This window comes from Anopheles ziemanni, chromosome 2 (assembly GCF_943734765.1).
Source record: "Anopheles ziemanni chromosome 2, idAnoZiCoDA_A2_x.2, whole genome shotgun sequence".
Classification (NCBI taxonomy): Eukaryota; Metazoa; Arthropoda; class Insecta; order Diptera; family Culicidae; genus Anopheles; species Anopheles ziemanni.
Genome location: NC_080705.1, coordinates 43,758,768 through 43,777,302, shown reverse-complemented (window position 1 = coordinate 43,777,302; position 18,535 = coordinate 43,758,768). Strand labels below are relative to the sequence as shown.

Sequence of the window (18,535 nt, the reverse complement as noted above, 5' to 3'; positions counted from 1 at the left end):
ATATCTCATCCCATTCAGCGTACCGTTTGGAGCATGGATGGAATTTCCTAATTTTTAACACCATCACGCCATTACGTCCTTTATACAGCACCCTAACCCTTACCATATCGATCACATGCTATCGTTTTTTTTTTCGCATAACCCTTACTTCACAGATACGTATACGCAAAAAAAGAAATCACACAATATACGATAACACATTCGAACGATTATAAGGTACTTTAAACGGTAACAAATCGTATTCCGAAGGTCCTCGTACACGAACACCCCGCTTAACACAGGGTGAAAGCGTGGGCATTTGCGTCCTCGCGCCTTTGTTATGATTTTGTTATGTTACGTGGTAGTTAACCGAGAAAGAACAACTGATGGGAGTTGCCCACCTTGTGGGAAAATTCTATCATCGTTTTAGTTAACTTTCGATCTGAAAGAAAACGCAAAAACGCCCGAACGACTCGTCAGCACGAGTGCGGCCGCACGGAACCGCCGACCAACCGAAAACCCGTAGTACCGCGGCACCGAAGGAAGAAGTCTTTCTTTCTGTCTTGTGCCTGGTCTGTTGCATAGCAAAAAACAATACGAAAATAATATACACGCAAACGGTGTCCTTTAAAGCCCTAGGTATATGTGCTTATCCTCGACCGACCGACAGCGAATTCCGTCATCGATGGATGAGATGTACAACGTAATGATTGATTGAAATAAAGCACGTACGTGTGTGAATGTGAAAAATCACGTTGTACTAATCATGGAGCGGCATTCACCAAATGCGTTTTAAGCGATGCAGCTGATGATTTAAACAAACTAGAAAACAGTGCCTACGCCCCCAATACTACCTTACTATACCTTATATAAATGTGCAGTAACAATAACCTATCATTTTCATCGAATGCGATATCGAACCGCGGATGTGTGGTATAAGCAAATGGAATCTTATAATGTAAAACTCGGAATATAGTGCCTAGGGCAAGGAATATGAAAGACGAACGTATAATAAATGTGTTTACCGAATATTTCGACAATAAATACGACCCTAACGAATAGGCGAAAGGCTGCTGTAACAAAAAAAAACAAAACTATCCGATTATATGGAGAAAAAAATGCGAGCGTATTGTACTGTGAACTGTAAAAACACAACAGTAAACAAAAATTATTAGAACTCAGCCAGGGTCAAGCTCGGGTACCAACACCGAACATCCGACGCTGATCGAAGAAGACAGAGAATCAGTCAGAATATGCCAGGAGATATTATGGAAATACAAGAATATGAATATTTTTATATGTATTCTTTTGCAATCATTTTATTATCCTTTTTTCCTTCCGCCTGTTCATCCAGAGAGAGAGCCTCTGGGTTAGTTTTATTTTCTCTCCCACCCTTCAGCGTGTTTTTTTGTTTTTGATGATGGGTTTGTTTATTAAAATGCCGGTATTTTGTTCGCACTCGTCCGTTATCCGTTTCCTTCTGTTCGTGTCCGATGATCATCTGTACCCCATACCCACGATTTGTGTTTTTCCGTCTTCAATTAAAGCGTAGTTGTTGTGTTTATTTTCTTCTCTCTGTTCTATTTTTGTTGTTCGTATTTACCCAATTCTTATTGTAATGGTTGTCCTCTGTTGATGCTCTCTGTGCAGGATTTTTTTGTGGGTTAGTTTGTGTTTCAAGATTGTGCTTCCACAGATTTTATTTGTTTTCACATTGTTCAATAATACGATTTTGTATGAAAATAACATTCTCTATCGGATTCTAATGCATTTTTTCTCTTTTTTCTTTCTGTTTTCTATATCTTGCATGCGAATACAAACGTGCGAAAAAAAACTCGAATACACACTCGACGCAGCAGGTTTCGAACGTGGCTGGAAGGTGGCGGACATGGAAACGCTGCCAGCGTCGATGCCGGTCATTATGGAAACCTCCGGCATCAGCGTACACAGCATCGACGTTGGTCTATTCGCCGGGCATCTGGACGATGCAGAGGAGGCGCGCGAAAACGACGAAGAACTAGAAGCACTTGAGCAAATGGTGGCACTTCGGCGGCGCTTTAGTAGTAACAACAAAACAGATTCGCCCAGATACAGCGCTGTGCCAGCTACAAGCACTCGCGACGAGGAAGCAGCCGACACCATTGGGGAGGCGGAGGACGGTTCATCGACCCTCCACACTTCGTCATACCATCACCCGCAACAACATCCCATCGGTGGCATTTCCGTAGTGCCGGACGAGACAGAATCATCCAATTCCATTCCTCTTAACGGCCCGGAAGAAGGAGAACCACCATTGTCTAGTGAAACAATCGAATCGTATGAGGCTACAGATGAATAATTACTTAGCAATCCTATCCGGTCTTAAAAAGTTCATATATCGGCGAACAAAACCTGCTCCTTGGCGGTCAAAATCAGCTAATAATTTAAAAATTCTAACGCCCTGCCGCATCTCATTTCTCAGATATTTCCTACGATGGTTGAAGAGTGTGATCAAGAGCATACGCAATGTCGAAAAAGGAAACTAAATACGATAACCCAATAGGGATCCAATAGGATACCAACTAAACAAAAAACAAACTCTCAATACCACCACAATCACGTGCGCTTGCGTGTAAAGCAGTGTAGTACACTGGTTTAGTAAAACTCCTTCGGGGTGATCTCTGGAGTCGTATCGACGATAATCTTTAAATGCAAACTATGTCGCAAGTCGTCTTCAACTGTACAGACAGATCTTTTTCTCATATGTTTTCGTTCTGGTAGCATCATGTTTCGGTTGCGGAGTTAAAATAAGAAAAACGAAAACTAACGACCACGAACGCATGTAGCTCGCGTCGGAAAAGAGATCCCATCGGGTTCAAAACCAAATTGTGAAAATTGGGGCAAATAACGGAAATCGAAAATCGATTAATATTCTAAGCACTAAAGTCGTGAGTAAAAGATAAAGATACAATGCAAAAAATATACATATATTAGCAAGCTAAATGGAAACCCACATTAAAATAACCGAGTGTGTCGTAGTGCGTACGTGTGTGTGCGTGTGTGTCTTGTGTGTGTGTGCGTGTGTGTATGTATGTGAATGTGTGTATTTTTGGATCATGTGTGAATGGATGGATGGTGGCAGTGGAAGAGAAGTATGTGAGAAGTACGGGAGAAATGCAATAGCGTAGCGTCTAGTTACGACCCATTACAACAGTAATCGCAGCATCGCAACATGGAGACACAGCTGTAATTCTATAGCATTCCGGTCATCAACACAAATCAACTGCCTATCTACAAAAATTAAGTAAAAACAACCCACTCTAAAACGTTTTGGTAAACCTCCATCTCGTTATCTGCATAGTTTTCTTTCTTAAGCAAGGATCCGGGTTTAATGGATATGAAAACAGGACAAATTATAGGTTAATGCTGGTGGATTGAGAAAGGTATACATTGACCAACCTACCAATATCATCGAACATTGATTACTGAACATCCGGGAAAAATTTTCATTACCATTCTGTAGCAAATTTCAGAAATAGTAATAAGACTAGCTATCGGTATCCCAACATATGTATATGAGGCGCATGAGGCGATGGTACTGACCTTGGTTCTAGACAGCTGGGCCACATCTATCGTAATGTGTGAATGCTTGAATGGAAATGAATTGAATTCTAGCTTGCCTCTCTCCGCAATTCACCCCTATTCCGAGGCCAGTCACGGACGACGTTAGTAGAGTAAAGAAAGAAAGGGGCAACGGTGAAGGAAGCGTTCTAAGGACTGTATCGAATGATAGTAGTAGTGCGAAAGCAAAGGGCGGTTCCAAATTGCATTCGGGAAGAAACAGCATTGCAGCTGATCGAGAAACACGACGAACTGAACTGGTAAACACTGGACGTGATGTGATAACTCTATTTGTACTAAAAAAAAATGTGCTAACTCCATGTACCGAATATATAAAAAGGCATTAGAGCAACCGTAAAAAGGGGGAATACATACTAAGCTAAAGGAATAAGTACACTGTGGGGGGATACATTATAGGGCCAAAGGGCAACGAATGTCCTTTTTATGTACACTTGTCATTAGCATATTAGTGAGCGTCATCCAAGGAAAATTCACATGGTGCAAACGTTCGATTTAACCATTGACACCTAACAGGCAGACAAACCAACAGCGTAAGGCAAAAACAAGAATGTGTATGGTAGAATATTACAAGCTCAACATGAAGGGGACAGCGTGTACAGAAGTTTGCACTTTTAAAGGGCAACACGTGGTTACCATCGCGCAACGATAGGGAGGAGGCGTACGCCCCTAGATGATTCTTTCGCAATAGTGATAATGCCCTTGATTATTACTGTGTCTTTCTGCTAAGGGCAAACGGATAATGTGTATGATATGGTTAATATACCCTCCCGAAACTCTGGCGCGTACGTATATATCAAACACAAAATGTTTAACTTCTTCCATTGCACCGTAATACAACTCAGCAACATACACACATACACCGACACAAACCCATTCATGCATTCTTATTGCGCACATGGAGGCAACATGTATTCCTGAACCCTACGCCGTTTGTGTGCATTCAGTTTTCTTTTTCAGTTCTGTAATCTCCCTCGGAATGGTTGTCCAACGTATCCAGTTAGCGCCATGGGCTGTGCTGAACAGCCAATGCCATGGAGCGAGTCCGATTGTCTAGCTAATGAAGGATTCAGGATAACAAACTCATTTGCGCAATACTCTGATCATGAACTTTTTAGGCCGCTTCTTGCAAGTTCGCCATACAGAACGTTGCGCTTGATTCGACTTTTAAGTAAAAAACCAACCAGTGGTTAGTTGTTTGAAATAATCTAGAGGTACTATTTAAAAAATCATACATGTGTAGGGGTTTAAAACCCCAGACGCAGATATGCGTCCCGGCTAAGAGGAGTGTTCTGACCATGATAAACCTGGCTGCAAGCAGATGAGCGATGGTGTTTAATGCACAATGGTCAATCCAGTACCTTTAGGAATACACTTATTAAAATTATAAAAATAAAACGCACCGACAGCCGCCGTGGAATCGATGCAAGGAACAAGAGAAATTATTTATGGACGTGGGGAGCCATAAAACAGTGAAACTACTTTCATTACCATCCGCCTGGGGGAACTCATCTAGACTAAACATACGGCAAACGAAACGTGGTGAATGTGTGGGTATTAAAACATTAATTTTAATAAACCAAATAACTACAGAAGCGTGATACAACAAGAAGTAATTAAGTTGAAAGCAAGCCAACCGATAGCATAATTGTAAACGGGCGTGAACCATATTACCACTGTACACACACGCTAAGAAGGAAATAACAACACGACACTTCTCTCCGGAATTCAATGCAACAAAGAAAAACACAACACCGTATAAGAAGTCAAAAATCTATTCTATTACTATAGCCATTTAAATTACAATTAAAGAAAACATCAGCTTGCTTTTGAAGCTAATATAGTGCATGCAGTATAGTTTTCGAACGAATTGAAGGTATGAGTGGTAAAAGTAGATGGTCGTGACCCCGTGATGAACATCCGTTGGGAAGATGGAGTAAAACAATAACGTCTTTATGAAACGGTAGCCAGAATGAAAGTTGAAGAGAAGGGAAAGAAAACTGTCCGATTTAAAGTGTAACGGTTGTGGCTAAGGATCTCTGGCGTTGGTGGGCTACACAGAGTGGAGTTTAAAATCAGTTGCGAGCGGGGTGAGTAATGCAGGGGATTGCAGAATTGTGGTATTAAAATCAAACGGGAAGATAATAAAGTATCTGAAAATGGGATATCGCTGCGACATTCGATTGAATGATCATGAAACATGGTGCTTAGAATGTTTCTGTCTGCATTCGATAACGAGTCTGGTTACATGCGACGTTGTGAAAGGTGAGTATGTGAATATATTTGTGTCGATTGTGTCACTCAAAAATTACGGTGCATTCTTAACTGGTAAAAATTAGTAGACTTACGTTTTGAGAATATATTCTACACCACGTGCCTGATTTGAATCCACGTGTGCAACGCGGAGTGAGATGAACAAACGAAAACAATGAGAAATTTAAAGAGCTGTCAAGTTGTCAGTGATCAGCTAGTCTCTTTCGCTGTGTTCTTTCTCGCTCTCGCGGTGTTTGTCATGATGTTTTCTTTGCGAGACGTCATTTTCGTGTGTGGTTTCGTAATGCACCATCGTGCATTGGGCATAGGAAAGAAAATAACAATCAAAGCGTAGCGCGTGGAAAATACTTTGCGGGGGAGTTTTCTGGTCCATCGCGACATCGTCATCTCGGTGCCTGTGCCACACGGGGGCACAAGTGGAAAACAGTCGCGTCAGTCTGCTGGCTCTTTTTCTCCGCCACGGGTGTTCTTGGTGCCGGGTCGATGTTTCCAATTCTTCAGTGCGTTTTACGGTGCATCGATAGTGTGTTTTGGCGTTGACAAAAATAAGCAAAATAATTCTGCCTTCTGGTCTACCGTTTCCATTGGCTATCACCTGTGCTAACGAAGAAGCTCATATGCTCCAGCAAGTGCATAATTAATCTTTAGGAAGGTGAAAACTATGTTGCTCCCGTGCGTACGCCGCCGCGTTGAAGAATCCCCCCCAGTAGTGTTGCTGGTCCGTGGGAAAAATAACTGTATTTAGAAATAAAGCGGAGCAACGACGCCTTCGCCAACCCGGTGCTCGGGAAACGCTGCTAGGGGTACACTTCGGGAAACTCATTTTCGCGCAATACCAGGCGCACACATTCACCCCAAACTGTGCAGAATTCGTTCGCCGATCGATTGTGTAAGATATTGCGTTTGCTAAACGTGTGTGAGCGTAGAAGGTCGTGTCAACGGGTCTTCGCGGTGGCATTAACGCAGAGCCAGTGCCAGTGACACCAACAACGGCCCCGACGACATCCCTTCGAGGTTGCGCTTACTCATTTTGGCATCGGCAGAAAACACCCTCGGTTGCTTCCCGTTCCGGTCAATGTTGCTAGTTCACGTGAACACCGTCATCTAAGCAAACCGCAACGATAGAGCAATGGTTGCCTGGTCAGTGTCTCACCGGCGACACGTTCGCATACTGCTGGTGGGCGACCAGGGAGTGGGCAAAACATCGCTCATCCTTTCGTTGGTCAGTGAAGAATTTCCGGAGGATGTGCCACCCAAGGCGGAAGAGATCACCATCCCGGCAGACGTCACACCGGAGCAAGTGCCCACCAACATAGTCGACTATTCTGGTAAGTGTTCCACCGGAAATTTGTGAGCGTGTGGTAGGCTTAACAACATTCTCCGGTTATTCTTTCAGCCGCAGAGCAATCGGACGAAGCGCTTGCCGAAGAAATCCGGAAGGCCCATGTCGTCTGCATCGTTTACTCCGTTGAATGCGAGGAAACACTCGACGGCATCACCGAACGATGGCTTCCGATGGTGCAGAAATGTTCTGAGCTTGAGCGTAAACCGGTTGTTCTCGTTGGCAACAAAATAGATCTCGTGGATTATTCGACTATCGATGTATGCTGGCCCACAGTTAATTCAGGCAGTCAGGCAATTAATAAAAAATATTCTTTTATTCAGCATGTCCTATCAATCATGGAAGATTACCCGGAGGTGGAAAGCTGCGTTGAATGTTCGGCCAAAACCTTGCACAATATCTCGGAAATGTTTTACTACGCCCAGAAGGCAGTGCTGCACCCAACTGCCCCATTGTACATCATGGAAGATCAGGATGTAAGCGGAGGAAAGAATCCAACAAAAGTTCCATGGCAACTTTGATTGTTTTATTTTTTTTCCTTCGTTTGTGTGTGTGTGTGTAGCTTACGGAAGCATGCAAAAAGGCGTTAGTGCGTATCTTCAAAGTGTGTGACATCGATGGCGACGGGTTGCTGAACGACTACGAGCTGAACCACTTCCAACGACGTTGCTTCAATGCACCACTGCAGCCACAAGTGCTTGATGAGGTGAAGGCGGTGCTGATGAAAAACACACCCGACGGCATCCGGGATGACTCGGTGACGCTGAGCGGGTTCCTCTTCCTGCACTGCCTGTTCATCCAGCGCGGTCGCAACGAGACAACCTGGGCGGTACTTAGACGCTTCGGTTACAACGAGTCACTCGAGATGAGCGACGAATATCTGCATCCGCCGGTTAAGATACCTCCCGGCAGCAGCACGGAACTGTCACACCGTGGGCAACAGTTTCTAATCTCGCTCTTTGAGCGCAGTGACCGCGATGGTGATGGTGCCCTTTCGCCGGCCGAGTTTCAGAAACTTTTCAGCGCCTGTCCGAGTCCGCCGTTCTCCACCGACATTAAGCGCACGATTCCAACGAACGAAAATGGATGGCCCACGCTGCACGGATGGCTTTGCCGCTGGACACTAATGACGTTGGTGGACGTGCATCGGACGCTCGAGTATCTCGCCTACCTGGGCTTTAGTGTGCACGAGAACGAGTCGCAACTGGCCGCTATTCACATCACGCGCGAGCGGCGCCTGGATCTAGCCAAGAAGCAGAACAGCCGCTCGGTGTACATGTGCCACGTGATCGGTCCAAAAGACTCGGCCAAGACCACCTTCTGTCGCGCGTTTCTAGCGCAGGACATGAAGCGCCTGTCCGATCGCGACATCCGGCACAGCAACCGGTACGCGATCAACACCGTGCAGGTGTACGGGCAGGAGAAGTATCTGGTGCTGCGGGACGTGGATGCACGGCTCGTGCTCGATCCGCTGCAGCCGGGTGAGGTGAACTGTGACGTTGCCTGCCTGGTGTACGACATCGGCAACCCGAAGTCATTCGAGTACATCGCGAGGATATACATTAAATACTTTGCCGAAAACAAGATCCCGGTTTTGATCGTCGGCACCAAGTCGGACCGGGAGGAGGTCCGACAGGACTATCTGCTGCAGCCACCGGACTTCTGCCACAAGTACAAGCTGCTACAACCGCAGTTCTTCAGCGTGAAGCACAATAAGAAGGATGTCTACACCAAGCTGGCAACGATGGCAGCTTTTCCGTGAGTATCTTATACACATTTTTCATCCCCATCCAGAGACCATGCCAAGTCAAGGTCCGCTAAGGACACGACACTAACAGGTGAAAATGTCTCCTCACTTGAAGAAGGAATAAGTTTGCGACCAGGAACAAACCACCTTTTCTTTGAAGACACTGTAATTTGTAGCAACTTTAGAAGTTCTAACATAAAACAAACAAACATCTATCGCCCTTTAGGTAATGCAACGGTCGTTTTAAAATCATAATGAAATTCACAAGCCCCGATCGTGAATTTTCATAGAAAGCAGTATCTTAAAAAAGTCTCCCCAGTCTATTAAAAAAAAAAACAACTAAAATTTATATTCACTATAATCCTTTTTTATTTCTTCCTTTCTCACCCCTTTCGTACATTGTTTTCAATCCATATTTTGCCATATTCAGTCGATTCCAAGCGGCGTGGATTCTATTTTATAAACATAGATTGGTTCAGCTGTGGGAAACAACGTAAGTTTGGTCGTTTGTGCAGATATTTTTCTTCTTTCTGTTCTTCCTGCATGAACCCACTACTCGCTAGCCACTATTAAATCTCATTTCTAATAAATTTTCTAACACCTTAGAGTTCGGTAAAAATTGATCGTACTGTACACTTTTGCCTTTGTTTCTCACGTTTTCTTTGCTTGGCTTCTGAAGATACTAACAAAACAAGCTGAATGAAGAGTGTAATATAACTTTTTTTTTCTGTATTTCATGCAACCTAACAAACTTAACTAACATATTTTGTATATTATAAGGTAGTTGAGGGCAGTATTAGACAACGGCTCTGCATGTAATATGCAAACTCCTTTAAGTTATATAATTATTATAGAATCATGTATACTATGATCTTAATTGGTCACTATCATATGAGCGTATATAAAAATAAGTCATTAACTCATTTTGTAAAAAGCAATAGCGTGGTTACGGTTAATGTACAAAGTATTGTGATACCTACAATTTACCTCGAACAGAGTGCGTTCTAAGTCTCGTACGTGCGCTTATTTTGTAGAAAATTAGCTTTTACATGAATTAACTGGACCCATTAGTACTGGAGTATTAGTTAAAGGAAACTGTATTTGAAAGCATGGCTCCTACCTACTTTTTTAGGCTTAGTGAATGTGTTTTCTATTGTTGTCTTCGATATCTTGTTTCTTTACGTCTATTTTTAATCGAATGTCGTTTGCCATCCCCTTGTTCCATTTTCGCAGCCACCTGAAGCAGTTTGGAATGATGTCCGGTGATCCGTTGCTATGGTGGAAGGCCGGACTCGGCATTGCGGCCGCCACGATCGTCGGCTTTTTCGTGGTAAAGGCGTTCCACGGACCGGGTTCGGCGGGACGATGAGAAGTGTGCGGACCCCCGTTTCGTGTCGTTTAAGTTTCATTTTTCTCTTCTGCCGTGTAAATAGACAGCCTACTCAACATCCAGTGCTACCAACCAGGCCGAACCGAACAACCTGTGCAACTTGTGCATTAGTTAGCTACACACAATCGTACACGGAGTTCTGCTGGGACTGCTTTTCTTCTTAGCAGCAGCCTCCATCTTATACCATTTTCATGTAGCCAAACAGCGTTTGGAAGCTATCGTAGCGATTCAACATATACGTCGGGTGCCGTACACGTTTTACAGTTACCGAACCGTAGTTTCGTCAAAATTGTACAAGGCTCTCCTTATAGTAGTCAGTTTTTACACCCAAAACAAACCTCCCAGTTATTTTATACTCGTCCAAAAATTGTCAGTATCTTCTCTGGGCTTTAATTTGGAATTGCTTCGTTCAAAACAACCGCTTGGGTGTTCTTTACTCTTAGTTTCCTTATTAAAATATATATGTAGTTACTCTAAAATAATCAACATCATAAGTCTGACACACGATGGTTGGTCATATCGTTCATCGCACCGTTTGTGAGAACATAAATTAGATCGCGCGTTTATTTAATTACTATTTTCAGCTCTACGGTCCAATTTAAACGCTAATAAAACAATTAAAGGAAACCATCGGGCAAAGGACCGGAATAGTCTACTTAACAGCGTTTCTTGAAACCCAATCGTTTTAAGCTATTAAGGAAATCCTAGCATCTGAGAGATTGATCCTTAAACAGAACGGTTGGCTGGCTTTGTATAGAACACGGAGGAAGAAACACATCAGGCGCCAAAACTGCAACCTGTGTTTGATTTAGGAAATTAGTGCTTTGCAAATACCATCCATTAAAGAGTGATCTCTCGCCGATCGCTAGGTAAATGCAGATAACAGAAATACAACCACGCATTATTCTTAATGAAAAACCTACCACCGCCGAAGTTTTTTTTCCCCCTGTGAAAGAGAGTTCCGAACGAGACGTTTTTTGGAGAAAAGGAAATTAGTTAAGCAGGCCACAAGCAGGAAAGCATGTTGAATTATTCTAATGTACCACTTTATTCACAACATTGATCCATTTGCATTTACACTTTCTTCGAAATTCATTCGCCTTGCTGGCAGGCAAGAAGTTAGTGCTAGGAAACGTCTTCGTGCACGAACAAGCAAACGGTCAGCGTAAAAGAAGAAGTAAAAAAGCAAATCTTCCGTAATAACGTATAAGCAAAACAAACACAATTACACTAATCGTCTGGCGATGTGATTGTTGGGCCATCGCTTCCAACTCGAGGTGCTCCAAAGCCCTCTTCACAACAGCCGCTGTAGCTTCGATTGTGTATCGCGGAGGCTGTCGATCATCGGCTGCGTGTCGGGTTTGGTGTAGAGTATGTTGAGGGCGGCCGTGGAAAGCTCCTGCGATTTTCCCAACACTTTCCGGCGGTTCTTGAGCGGTACGAGCGTCGGCTGGGCGACGATCAAGCTCAGCAGGTTGGTAGTCGACCGGATGAGGTATAGCTCGTCGCGGTCCGTCATCCAGATGCGTTCGTTCATGGACACGAGTCTGGAAGGAGTGTAAAAGTGTGGGTAGTGATAATCAATTAACGAGCACCGAGTACTTACCTCGAGTAAATGTTGATCAGTTCCTCCACGTCCAAATTCATCTCCAGCAGTGCTTCGGGGACGGGCGAGTGGAAGAGTCCCAGCCGGAAGCAGCGGATTTCCAGCTCGCGCACGATGAACGCCAGCGGAAAGCAGCAACCCGAACTGTCGTACTCCAGTGCCAAACTCTTCACCTTCGCCAGCATCCGCCGGCAGCATTCGGTCGTCTCCTCCGGTCCCGACAGCTCCCGGTCGAGGATGTGCGTCCACACGGACTCGATCAGCAGCGGATCGTTGTGGTGGGAACAGTTCAAAATGGTCAGCTTGCATTCCCACAGCTCATACTGCTCGGCAAAGTCCGAGTAGAGCTGGGTCAGGTTGTAAAGGTTCGTGTCCAGCTGGTGCAGCGCATCACGCGTGAAACGACTCGTCCCATCGTTCGACGGGGCCAGCAGCGCCAAGGCGTCATACACCTGTCGTTGAATCTGTGCTACCTCCAGCTTATCCTCAAGGTCCTTCAACAGAACACCGTTGTGCGCGGAAAAGCCTACCGATTCGCTGCGCATACACATGACGGCGCGAGCCAGGTACTCGATGCGTCGCAGTAGGTCGATACTGTCCCCGGGGCTGTTGGCTAACCGATCGAGAATTTTCGCGGCCGACGCATGCTGGCCATTGCGCTCATGGTACTTCCACAGCAGGTCCGCTAGCTGCATATTCTCAGGTGTTCGAGTCATCGCCCGACTTAGGAATATGCCCAACGATGGCTCGGTAATTTCGAGCATCTCCGAATGGAGACCCTTCGACAGCAACCACTCGTAGACGGCAATGTGCAGCAGCTGGTCAGTGTGCTGCAGTGCTTGCCCAATAACAGCCTGAATGTCCGCCCGATTGCCACGACTATCCGTGCTGCGATCGTCCGACGGATGTTCCGATGGCGAGTAAGCCGAGACACCTGCCTCCGATGATCGCCCACTGGCCGGTGCGCCCGATTCGTACATAAAGTCCAGCATCGCCTTCACCTCCCGGTAGCACTTAGTACGGTTCTGATATGCGATAAAACCCTCCTGATTATCCATCGGCTCGTTATTGCGATAGAAGTGCAGTGCTGCCTCGTTCGGGTCGCTCTTCGCCGCACACACGGTACACAGCTCGATCACGCCAGCGTAAAACCCACACGCGCTGAACTGTGCACACAGCTCGCCGAGCGGCAAATTTGGTACGGCACTCTTGCATAGCTGCAGGGCCGTCCGCAGCCGTTCCTCCTTCTTCTCTCGATCGGTACAGCTGCGCGTCAGAAGCAGAATTTCGGTCGCCTTGTGCGAAACGGCGTCCTCGTGGCGGTACAGCGTCGGACACACTTCGCGCAGTTTCGACGAGATCGGCCCCACGCTGGCATTGTCCGCGAGGTACGTGTTGATAAGCGTGACGATCAAGCGCCCGCAAACGTCCGCCCGCGAGATGATCAAATCACGGAACGTACACATCTTTAGCAGGTTCTGTTCCTCCTTCGCTAGTTTTTCAACCAGCTGATGGCACTGGTGCTCGCAGATCACTTTCCACAGACCGATCACTTCGCAGGATTGCTCTGAAAACGGAACAGAGGAAATAAAAATGTTTAATTATTAAATTATATTTTTCAAATCTTTCGGGAGGTTGGTGCCCATCAAGATCAGAAATAATTTAATTTCTGAGCTGATTTGGAAGGTATTTATGATTTGGCTAAGATACATGAAAAAAAAATTAGAAAGAAAGCATCCACTCACTTATCAGCCGAGCCAACGCATCGAGTGATCTTTTCTCCTCCTGCAGGGCCTCCTCGGTGCAGGCTCTCTGCGACACTCCGGCAGTGCTCGGCACGTACCCTCCTCCGGAACCGGCGGCAAAAGGCTGCGAAAAGAGCCCGCTAGCGCCACCGTATCCCCGTTCATTTCCGTTGCTTATCGGTGACTGTAGCAGCAGTCCGGATTGATTCGCCTGTCCGGCCGGAGCAAACGAGGCACTGCCACTGCCGAGAGTGGCACGCAAGGACGTCCCATTTCGACCGCTAACGTAACCGAGGGTACTGCAAAGCGGAACGGTTTCGAGGAAGCGTCGCAGGGCGTAAAGATCTTCCAGCAGGGTCGCACAGTCCGCCTGCGATATGGACGAATGGAACCGGTCGTTGATGCATGGCCGATTCCAGACACAGCGCATCATACGGCTCACGTGCAAATACAAGGCCGTATGTTTGGCCGAGTAGTGAAAGTGCGCCGAATCGACCACGTGGGGGCCCATTGAGACGTTGTTGTTGTTGTTGTTAAAGCTCTGGTTCGGTGAACCACCACCGTCGGAGGGCAATTGCGGAAGGTGTTGCTGATAGCCCAGCAACGGCCCACGACCACCGCCGGGTGTAGAGAATGGCGTGGAGGCCCACATACGGCCGGGTCCGGGCCCAAAATTACCACCCTGCTGTGACCCTCCATCGTAACCACCGCCGCTACCGTAGCCCCCTGCACCGGCGATGGGTGAATTGAATGCGAGCTGACGTTGAGCGGTCGTTCCGGCGTTGGGAAGGAAGGTATCGAAGTACGGTTCGCCACCGTACAACACGAACGCCTGGGCGGCCCATTCTCCCACCTCGGTTCCACGGTACGACTCGAGACATGCTAGCAGGAGAGCCGTAGCGCACGCTTGAGCTTCCGTTTGTATCTGGAAGTACGCCTTGACGGCATCGTTGTTCGGTCCACGGCATGCCAGCAGCAGCTGTTGAAGGACGTCTACCGAGCGCTGCAAGCACACGATGTGTACACCCTGGTTTGTGAGCAGGGCCACCTTGCGCGGATGCTGTGCGGTACGGAGAGGGGTGGTGATCGAAAGCCGATCCTTGCGCTTCAATTCACCGACCGCCCACACCTGCCCATCGAGTGGCATCACTGTGGCTGATTCGATGAAGTTTTGCTGTGACTGGAACTGCTCCGTGCTAAGGGACCAGAGAAAGTCCTGATCTTGCTGGGGCGTGGACACCATCAGTACCGAGCCTTGTGTAACGTGAAGCGTATGCACATGCGTTGGCTTGCCGGTGGTTGTGTTGGGTGTGTATCCCGGTGGGACACGTACGTGCAGCATGTAAAGTCCTTGCGGTTTCCGATTGCTCTGCTGATCTTGACCGAAAAGAAGCGTCGGATTTCCACCAACGGGTTGTTGCCCAGGCGTGGTTTGTTGGAAGTTTTCCATTTGGCTTTGCTGCATCTGCTGTTGATGTTGATGCTGTTGCTGCTGATGTTGAAGGTAAAAGCCGTGCATGGTCAATGGCAGCGTGGAGAAGTACAACCGAACACCGTTTTCCGTCACCGCCACCAGATGCAAGCTGGGCGAATCGTCCGCCGTTAGCGGACAGATGGCGGACACGGGAAGAAATGTGTTCGTGTTGAGCGTACGCAGGATCGCGGTGGCATTCGCAAAGATTTCCTTGTGGGAGAGCCTCGCGATGCGTCTCGTACTGCCCGCGTCCGTCCCGATATCCCACGTTTCGATCGAACCTTTCGATAGCAACACGTACAGCAGACGGCGCGAGTTATCCACCACGATCGACTTTACCGAGTCGACCTCAGTAAACATTTTGAACAGCCCCGGAACCAGATGCGAGATCAGTCCCTGAGAGTGGTTGACCTTTCGGCAGCGCTTGCCAAACCAGTTCGTCTCGGCCTGGTAGACGATCTCGTACAGACACCCATCACGTCCACCGAGAAATATGCGCCCATCATCCGTTCCCTGGACACACATGATGGCCACCTGATCGGTGTTAAGTAGGAAAATGGGACCACTCATCAGCTGCATCTCTTCGGTGGACTGGGAGGAAAGCGAACGGTTCGGTGTCCCGTTGTTCGCGTCCTTGAACGTCACGCCGAGGATCACGATCTCAACGGGCGTGGTGAGTACGAGTAGATACCGCACGTCCGATACGAAAATTCCCGGCTTGGGTGCCACTAACCCTACGCTTATGATCACCTCTGAGAGACCGTCAAAGTAGGCAACGTCGCGTACATTTTCATACGTCCATATCTAGTGTTGGAAAGCAGAAGGGTTAGTATCAGTACATCGCCATAGATCCGTTATTTTAAAAGCATTACTTACATACAAATCCGTATCGATTGTTAACCACGCTCGACCGATTTCGGGGAACAATCCCATCGTGCAGTGGCATTTTATATCTAAAACGATGCACATAAAACGGGCATTATTTGACGCAGGGAACGCTACATCCGCATCTTTACTTACGGTTGAAGTGTTCCATAATCTCCGGTGGTATCGGCACTTTATTGACCGTGGACAGCTGGTTTAGGTCCTTCAGCCCCATCGATAGTGCGGTCAGTTGCTGGTAATCGAAGTCATTCAGCCCACTTACGGTCGGTGTGCCGGTTTGCGAGACGCCCGTCACCTGTGGAGAAAACGTTCACAGCGGGAGAGCAAAAGAGATGGAATGATGTACAAGGAACGTATAAACAAAGCATGGCTTTAATGTTGCAGCTCGGATTACGCGAGGTATAGCCAAAAGCATCGGATGGAACGCAACAAACCTCCAGTAGGCCAGGAGCCGAAGCGTCCGCAATGTCATGCCGGTCCAGAATGTTACCGGATAGTTCAAGGGACTCTAACGAAACTGTTGGTTCGCCCATCGTTAATGTTGCTGCTCGGATGCCGGCACGGCGATTGTGTCACGATTGCTGGCAAGGCCCGAACGTCAATCTCTTAAATGATGACACTAATGCACTACTGTGCACAATTTGCCCACTGCCTAGTCGCAAACGTTCCTCGATGGCACAATGTTCTGATGATCGCGGGATAAATGGAGGGACACTTTTTCTTTCTCGCTACTCGCGGTTTATCCTTGCACGCGAAGCGTCAACGGACATTCGGGCTAGTGTTGGCAGAATGGCGGGATTCGGAAGATCGAAGATTCGAATCCTATTTGACGGATTCTAAAGATTTTATTCTATTGAGATTCGAATCAAATTTGATTCGTTCGAGAAAAAATCATGAACCGATTTTTTATTAAAAAAATACGTCGATTATTCAAAATGTTCTGCCATTACATTTAGCCCATGGAGTGACAATGATTCAGACTAGGGCCTGATTTACATATTTATCGAATTTTTATTAAAAATAAACTCTCCATTGAGAATCTTCTTTCGACAATGTTACAGAAAAACATCACTGTGCCCGGTTTTCAATGCTTGCGACGAACATAGGTTCCATAAGTTAGCTAATTTTTGACGCAGAAAATGGTAGGTTCTTTCCAGGGGTTTGACTTTACAAAGAGTACACGTTGTTTCACCGTAGCGTTTATTCACACACAGAGCAAGAATTCCTGGCGCGCTCGCCATTTTATATAATCCGACATATGTCACAATGACAGCTAATGTCCCATGTAGCAAACTGCTAACATAGAGGTGGTAACATTGTTGTTACCGCAACACTCCTCCTCAACGATTGTTGCCACCGCTCGACGAAAGTCCCATCATCTTACTGAATTTTAGTAGATTGACTGCACCTAGCGGCTTAGTCAGAATGTCGGCGGCCATCTCCTCAGTGGGGCAGCACTCCAGCTTAAGCACGCCACGGTCACCCAGCTCCCTGACAAAACGTCCACGAGTTTCGATGTGTTTCGAGCGACGACTGGAACGTTCAGATCCTACGAACGCCATACAGCCTTGATTATCCTCCAGAGTTTTGGGTTCAATCTCCTCCTTAAGCATAACTCCATTAGCATATGCTTCCTCGATCAGACGAACCGGAGGGATCCCTTTCGTTGACCGGGTCGACCGTCTATCGGTCTCACTCAGTCCAGGTTCTGCAGCTTCAACCTCTTCATCGGCCATACAGAATTCCTCTCCACTCTCTTCCGCGTTGCTGTCCGGATGAACCTCAGGAACCTCTATTAATGGTGCCTCACGACCAGGATCGTCATCAGCATCTGCACATGTATCAACAGCAACCTCCTTTATTTCCCCCCTCTGCCGCTGCACCTGTGGGACCACTAATGGAATGATGGGAATGTTGACTTCCACCTTCTCTTGCGATTTGAACGGAAAATCTTTTTCGTTAAATCGAACATCACGTGCCACGAAAACTTTCTTTGACACCTGATTCCATAGACGATATCCACACGGCGCATATCCAAGCATTACGCAACGTTGGCTGGTTGGATCTAATTTGCTCCGTTTCTGTTTCGGTATCCATGAGTAAGCCGCGCATCCAAAAACTCGCAGGTTTTCTACCTTTGGCCTCACACCATGCCACATTTCCGCAGGGGTCTTATTCTTCAGAGCTTCTGTTGGACTTCGATTTAACACGTAAACAGCATTCAGCACCGCTTCACCCCATAGTGATTGTGGTGCTCCAGATTGAATCAATATAGCTCGCATTTTCTCCGTTACTGTTCTGTTAAACCTCTCTGCTACCCCATTTTGTTGTGGTGTGTAGCCTACCGTTGACTCGACTTGAATTCCACGATTCTTGTAATAATTCAACTGTTCGTTGCTGAAGTATTCTCGTCCTAAATCGCAGCGTATTTTCTCGATTTTGGTACCGAATTTTGCTGTTGCCATAGCCTCATAT

At 46.7% G+C, this 18,535-nt stretch overlaps 3 protein-coding genes across 5 annotated transcripts in view; 2 read left to right on the top strand and 1 right to left on the bottom strand.

Moving 5' to 3' along the window:
- LOC131282764 (nuclear receptor-binding protein homolog) overlaps positions 1 to 2,881 on the top strand; it is a 66,194-nt gene extending 63,313 nt beyond the window's left edge. Inside the window, exon 12 of the mRNA XM_058312304.1 lies at positions 1,839 to 2,881. Within this exon, the coding sequence (XP_058168287.1) occupies positions 1,839 to 2,317 (479 nt within the window). The 3' untranslated portion in view covers positions 2,318 to 2,881. The remainder of the gene's footprint in view (positions 1 to 1,838) is intronic.
- A 3,897-nt stretch (positions 2,882 to 6,778) lies between these two features.
- Positions 6,779 to 10,706, top strand: LOC131281217 (mitochondrial Rho GTPase). 3 transcript variants are annotated; one of them, XM_058310493.1, is made up of 6 exons: positions 6,779 to 7,199; positions 7,268 to 7,473; positions 7,537 to 7,689; positions 7,776 to 8,971; positions 9,391 to 9,441; positions 10,194 to 10,706. In XM_058310493.1, the coding sequence occupies exons 1-6, from the start codon at positions 7,001 to 7,003 to the stop codon at positions 10,327 to 10,329; spliced, it is 1,941 nt and encodes a 646-aa protein (XP_058166476.1). In that variant the 5' UTR covers positions 6,779 to 7,000; the 3' UTR covers positions 10,330 to 10,706. The 3 variants fall into 3 exon arrangements, with proteins under 3 accessions (XP_058166476.1, XP_058166469.1, XP_058166484.1); XM_058310486.1 differs by having other exon boundaries at positions 9,391 to 9,453; XM_058310501.1 differs by lacking the exon at positions 9,391 to 9,441.
- Positions 10,707 to 11,380: 674 nt separating this feature from the next.
- On the bottom strand, positions 11,381 to 16,798 carry LOC131282185 (nuclear pore complex protein Nup154). Its single transcript, XM_058311592.1, has 7 exons — positions 16,495 to 16,798; positions 16,196 to 16,355; positions 16,052 to 16,128; positions 15,109 to 15,979; positions 13,702 to 15,078; positions 11,957 to 13,523; positions 11,381 to 11,897 (listed from the first exon to the last, which is right to left on the bottom strand). Exons 1-7 carry the CDS (start codon positions 16,591 to 16,593, stop codon positions 11,645 to 11,647), a joined length of 4,404 nt encoding a protein of 1,467 aa, XP_058167575.1. The 5' UTR covers positions 16,594 to 16,798; the 3' UTR covers positions 11,381 to 11,644.
- Positions 16,799 to 18,535: the final 1,737 nt, after the last annotated feature.

Coding starts and splice junctions, on each gene's coding strand:
- LOC131281217 (XM_058310486.1), top strand. CDS start 7,001: ATGGTTGCCTGGTCAGTGTCTCACCGGCGACACGTTCGCATACTGCTG. Junction 7,474..7,536: donor TGGATTATTCGACTATCGAT/GTATGCTGGCCC, acceptor TCTTTTATTCAG/CATGTCCTATCAATCATGGA. Junction 9,454..10,193: donor GTTCAGCTGTGGGAAACAAC/GTAAGTTTGGTC, acceptor CCATTTTCGCAG/CCACCTGAAGCAGTTTGGAA.
- LOC131282185 (XM_058311592.1), bottom strand. CDS start 16,593: ATGGGCGAACCAACAGTTTCGTTAGAGTCCCTTGAACTATCCGGTAAC. Junction 15,079..15,108: donor GCCTGGGCAACAACCCGTTG/GTGGAAATCCGA, acceptor TTTTCGGTCAAG/ATCAGCAGAGCAATCGGAAA. Junction 13,524..13,701: donor TGCGTTGGCTCGGCTGATAA/GTGAGTGGATGC, acceptor TTCCGTTTTCAG/AGCAATCCTGCGAAGTGATC.